General features: G+C 47.9%; 1 protein-coding gene across 1 annotated transcript; it reads left to right on the top strand.

Annotated features, from left to right (window-relative positions):
• The first annotated feature begins 3,852 nt into the window (after nucleotides 1-3,852).
• On the top strand, nucleotides 3,853-5,371 carry LOC148998579 (uncharacterized). Its single transcript, XM_089141851.1, has 2 exons — nucleotides 3,853-4,044; nucleotides 4,352-5,371. Exons 1-2 carry the CDS (start codon nucleotides 3,853-3,855, stop codon nucleotides 5,369-5,371), a joined length of 1,212 nt encoding a protein of 403 aa, XP_088997977.1.
• Nucleotides 5,372-6,130: the final 759 nt, after the last annotated feature.

Below are 6,130 nucleotides of genomic sequence, written 5' to 3' on the forward strand. Positions count from 1 at the left end.
TGACCTGTCGGTCATCTTCGGGGTCCATTGGGGGATGAAGACCTCCTCACCATCCCTGAAGCTTTGGATTTTTTGTTGGAGGGAGCATCAATTGTGTCATGCCTCCTCTTGGTTCGGGCGGAAGAAGAGACATTAGCCCTCTCCACCATTGGTTTCTTCCCTTTACCCGAAGCATTAGCTACGGGCCCGATATTCCCGATACCCCTTGTAAGAGGGGTCGGGAGGGGGAAGAGAAGCCTCTTGATCTGCAGTCAAGACCACAGGCGATCTTTGCTCGGTTGTCACAACAGCCCTAGCGGCCTTCACCCGAGGCTTTCGGGGTTCGTTACGGGTGGCACTGCAAAGAAGAAGGACAAGAATCGAGAATTCAAGACATACCACTTGAGTCAAATCAAAGGATGATGGTTAGAAGCTCACAATGAGCCAAGCCCCGATCTTGAAGGATGGAGTTATACTCCACTTCATATCCATGTGTCTCTTGATACCCACGAAATGGATTTGATCTTCACGATGGCCGCCTCGTCTTCTTTGGATAAGGGAAGGCCCCGGTTACTTTCGGACGAAGAAGTAAACCTCCTCCGGGTGGTCGGGAAGTTAAGATTTGATGGAGGCGCTCGACGAGAAAAAGTATCGTTAGTGCTATCTTTTGTGATTAGAAGGGCAAGTTCCTTTGACAAGGATGTTGCCCCTCCAATCAAGTTCAGCCTCATTACGTTTGGAAAGAAAGACCCATCCGGGAGGATGGGAGATAGAAAGAACATGAAAATGTACAAAAAGAGAAAGAGATGGCGTAATGCCAAGCTCAAAACACAAACCCAAGAAGCCGACGATGAGACGCCGGCTATTGGGGAGGAGCATTCCGGGACAAATGTTACGGTGATTCAAAGCTGCCGGAGAATAAAGGTTAAAAAAGGAAAGCGACCCCGCTTTCCAATGCATCTATGTATGAGAGAAAATTCACCCGAAAGGGATGAATCAACCCTCTCATCGGGGTGGGGAGCCCCTAACACTGATAGGAGGAAGGAAGGTCAAAATCTTGGACAGCTGAATGAAGGGTTTCTCCATTGTAAATGGAAGGAACAGAGCCAGGTCCACCATTGGACCCGGAGGTTTGAGGCTGCCTAGAAGTTTCGGTTTTTCTTTCAAAACCTTTTTGAGAAACTTCGGCGAACTCCTGCGGAGAGGACGGTTAGAGTTTTGTTATCACTATCCGGTTGTTCGGGGGGCGGGGAGAAGCAAAAGCATCCTTGCTATCACCAACATGGGGTACTAAAGAAGCCCTATCGTCCGCCATTACTCGTTTCGAGTAAACTACAAAAAGAAAAGACCAGTAAACTTATTGATTCGGTGAGACGGAAGCTTGAGAGCGGGGAAGGCGCGAAGCAGAGACAACAAAGGTTCAAATTCCAGGACGGGAAGAATGAAACCTACGAAGACAATGAACCGCTTTTAAAACTCCCGCACGAGTGTTCGGGAATGCTGAACGATCGAGATTGATTCAAAATCAAAGATCAAGATTGAAAGGCGTTTTGAAAGTTTGAACTCACGAATCCGAAATAGGCGTTCGGAAGCTGCTCGCTTGGATGGCGTGAGCCACGACGGATCAACCGCAACGGAGATACATGGCCTTACACTCACAACGCTCGAGGAAAAGTGACCACTTGCATTAAATGTGATATGACATTTAATGAAGCACGCAGAGATCATCACCGACGACGAACCCGGTTAAAAACCAAGCCCTCGGGATCGACCGAGCGGCTGGTGCGGGGGGCTCGTGATATGGAGAGTTTATGATCAGACCGGGTGCATACTTGGTCCGACCCTCGACCCCGGTCGAGACGGAGAAAACCCGAATCGCTCCCGAGCGAACCGGATCCGGAAGATGAGCTTGCTGAAGAAGAAAGACTATTCGGCTGCATAGCGTGCCCTAATCTTACTTATGGATTAGGGTAATCACCACGATGACAAGCAGACTCAAGCCGACGGGTGAGGATAATCATCATCAAAGGGATAACTATCGCATAACCTAACGGTTATCTCGGGAGTCCTCTACTAGCCCAAACTAGTAGAAGTCTATCGCTCAATGGATCTCATTGATAAGATCCAACGACTACCCGAAGAAGGCTCGAGTGCATCCAACGAAGGAGATTCGAAGGTACCTCTATATAAACCTCACTACCATACAAGGTGAGGGACGGATCAATCGATCAAAAAGAATACTATCACGAGACTCGGGTTCGGATACATGCTTGATAGATCCAAACTATCGGCGTCTGCTATCTAGATCACCTTTCCCGTTTCTTCATTCATTAGCTCTCGTGCTTCCTAGCGAGCCGTTTGTGATTAAGTTCATCAAGCGACTTAGCCTTCGGAGGTGGACTCCCGACCCCCGGCGGTCGGGCCACATCTCGACAGCTTTCGTTTTACGAGGACATCACGTGAAGATCCAAGGGCTGAGCAGATTTTTGACGCATCAAGTAGATAGTTTCTTCTTTGAAGATTAAAAAAAAAAAATGTAGCAACGAATACTTGAAATGCGGTTTAGAGTTTCAAATGGAATCTAGAAGCACACAAGGCTGTTCATAGACTTCTAGTAGAGGTTCAATAAAGCAAAGCAGGGAAAGAATTATTAGCTTATAGCGGGAGAGACTATTTCACAATCCAGCAGTTAGATCTAAGCCAAGTGCAAAGTGCTTTGGTAGATCTAGCAATTGATTTAAAATTTTTCAAAATCGGGATTCGGGATATAAATGCTTTCCAGGCTGATACGGAAGTTTCATATCCAACCGGGTGAGACCCGGACGGATCTCCACATCCGGTCGGCCACTTCACTGCACGGGTTTCCTAGCCCATCGGGTGATACCCCGTTGGGGCTTCACATTCAATCGGGATCATAACCGACTGAATTGATCGAGACATGATGAACGTACAACTAATATAGCAACCTTCCTCTATTAAGAAAGTCAACTCCATTGACAATTGCACAGGATTAATAAAAGGAAGGCGTGATCTCAAGAGATATGACAGCCCCGTCGGATAGACTTACCAAATGCATATAAGGTAACATAATCGGTATAAGATAGGGGACATACCTCTCCGGTAAGCATCCAATACACTGTGAGTATAATCTTGTGTAGCTTTTGCATGAGACCTCACTCTGTTCGTTATCTGACTTTGCCATCGGAGGCGGTTGCTCGGCACACAAGCCGGTCCGCATCTAACCTTTCTTGCCGTACTCATCGTCCCGAATACGAGAGGAAGCTCGGTCGGATCCGGAAGTTTAAGCCGAGGCGCATCGGTTTGGGGCCGTCAGTGGGAACGACAAGTTCCGAAGCCATGGTGAGACGAGTAAACGGACGTTCCCGGTAGGAAACTGCCGGGGATGATCAAACAATTTTAGAAGATGGGGTCGATCCCTCAGCCGAGTAGAAGCAGGATCCTCTTCGGGACAACTTTGGTTCTAGAGGACCTAAGCGGCGAAGGAACATCCAAGGGTCCCCAAGGCCATGCTACGTGGCAGATGTGGATGAAATAAGAAAAGGCATGCTCGAGATGCAAGAAGTGTTGCGTAATTTGGTCCATCAAATTGGAGTCGAGCAAGGACCGAGACGTAACACTCGGGCGGGAAGGTTCTTTGAGAGCCTTCCAAACGATAAGGGGATCCCGACAAAGAAGGGGTGTCCAGAGAGGTAGGAAAACCGAGGGACGAGGGGTAACACATCCCGATCGGGATAATTGCCAAATAACACCGAACGGGACCGGGATCGGTGCCTTAGATTCTATTTCGGTACCATCTAAGATGGGATCCTTACCCCAAAGGAGTCGTCGGGAGGAGATCGAGGACCAAGGAGAATGTCTTCCCAACCATCATGTTCGAGGGTGACTGTGACCCGCACACACTCCCGGAGGGAAGAGGCTGCTGAATCTGATGAAGATAGGGCTAAGCAAAATCGACTTGAAGGAGAGTGGCAACAGTCGAGTGAAAGTTGGAAGATCGGGACCACGACGAAGATCTGGATGTGGTTGACCGAGAACCTTTCTCAGGTGAGATTATGAACATGCCTCTCCCTCGGAATTTTATCATGCCTACCTTCACCCCATTCGAGGGAAAGACGAACCCGAAGGAGCATATAAGCTACTTTAAATCAGTAATGACTGTACTTGGTCAGGAGGACGAATTGCTTTGCAGAACATTCCCTGCTTCACTCAAAGGACCGACCATCAAGTGGTTCAGCAGCCTGCAACCGAGATCCATCAACAACTTTAGGCAACTTGCCCGAAAATAATATCCCGGTTCCGAAATGCCATCGGGAGTAAGAAGACAGCCGACAGCTTATTCACCATACGGCAGGGAAGGAATGAATCAATTCGAGATTTCCTGAAACGACTCGACGAAGTTGCCATTGAGATCGAAGATCTGGATGATCAAGTGGCATACAACGCACTTTGGAGTGGGATCACTCATCAAAGACTTTTAGAGGTCTTGTTAACAGATAAGCCCAAAAAATACGGGACACTGTTACGTAAGTGCCAGAAGCAAGCCAGCGTTTACCAAGTAATAAACATTTGGGTAAAAGCCGATCGAGACAGAAGATCTGATCGGGATACATACAAAAATTCCCCGAATGACAAAAATCAGGGGTCAATAAATAAGTGGAAGCGTGATCAGGGACGGGTGAATTACACTCCCCTCAACGCAAAACCGTCAGAGATTCTGATGAATATTTGGGACAAGAAATCTTTGAGGTGGCTTGGGAAGCTGCATTCTCTTCCAGAGGATCGGGACATGACAAAATATTGTCGTTTCCATAAAGACTACGGGCACCACATGGATAATTGTCGAATTCTAAAATCAGAAATCGAGAAATTAATCCAACAAGGTAAACTTGGTCAATATGTTCGTGAATCGGGAAAGCCCCGTACTAGTTCGCCAGAACCCAGAAAGAGAGCCCGATCACCTAGCCCAAAGGAAGTCGCCAAAAAGGCTGATAAGGGTAAAGAAAAAGAAGATTGGGAGGAGACACCCGTCTACGTGATCATGGGAGGCCCGAATGTAGAATCAATCAGGAAGGCGAAGCAAAAAGCACGGTTCGTGGGAGCTGTTCACCTACCCAAAAAGAGGCCAAATCTGGCATGCCCGGAACCAATAACCTCTACAGATGAGGATCTAAGCGGAATTGTAGCGCCGCATGATGATGCGATTATCATCAAGGTCAAAATCGCTAATCGGGAGGTTCACCAGGTCCTGGTTGATATAGGGTCATCCATTGACCTGATCTCTTACGAGGCTTTCAAAAGACTCACATTGGCTAATGATTTACTGACCCCTTCATCAACCCCCCTGTATGGTTTTGCGGGATCCTCGGCGTAGCCGAAGGAAGTGGATCTCAAAATCGGGAAATCACCCCGAGACACGCTGGTTCGAGTCAACTTTATGGTTGTGAAGGATTTGTCAGCGTACAATGTTATCCTAGGACGACCAACACTCAATGCACTTGAGGCAGTTGTATCCCCCCGGCACATGAAATTGAAGTTCCCGACTAACGCAAGAGTAGGAGAATGCTGCTCGGATCAGTCTACCTCCCGGCAATGCTACGCCAACTACTTGAAGGAAAAACGGAGATTTGAGAGTTCGGGAACCGCTTTGACTATAGAAGTTCATGACGATCGGGATGAAGAAAGCATGCAAAGAGTGGAATCGGTAGAAAAAGCTGGAGAGAATTCAACTCGGCCGGTCTCTACCCGAGCGAGGGACATTCATCGGATCGGAGCAACCGGACGAATTTAAAAAGGAGCTCACACAGTTCCTGTATGACAACGCAGATATTTTCGCGTGGTTAGCAAGCGACATGCCATGGATAGATAGGCAGGTAGCAGAGCATAAGCTCTGGATCCAGAAGAATGCCACCCCGGTCATCCAAAGACGGAGAAACTTCGCAATCGAAAAGCATGAAGCGATCAGAGTCGAAGTTGAAAAAATGGAAAAGTCGGGTTTCATCGAACTGATTGAATGCCCCACCTGGCTGGCCAACGTAGTGATGGTCAAAAAGGGGAATGGGAAGTGGAGAATGTGTGCCGACTACACAAGTTTGAATAAAGCCTGCCCGAAGGATTGTTATCCTCTCCCGAG

This window comes from Hakea prostrata, unplaced genomic scaffold (assembly GCF_041222555.1).
Source record: "Hakea prostrata isolate BN-2017 unplaced genomic scaffold, UWA_Hpros_2 contig_279, whole genome shotgun sequence".
In the NCBI taxonomy this organism is placed as follows: domain Eukaryota; kingdom Viridiplantae; phylum Streptophyta; class Magnoliopsida; order Proteales; family Proteaceae; genus Hakea; species Hakea prostrata.

Excerpts from the sequence above, each read along its gene's own strand:
- LOC148998579 (XM_089141851.1), top strand. The coding sequence starts at position 3,853 with ATGTCTTCCCAACCATCATGTTCGAGGGTGACTGTGACCCGCACACAC. Across the intron at positions 4,045-4,351 it reads TGACCGAGAACCTTTCTCAG|GGAAGGAATGAATCAATTCG; the intron begins GTGAGATTATGA and ends ACCATACGGCAG.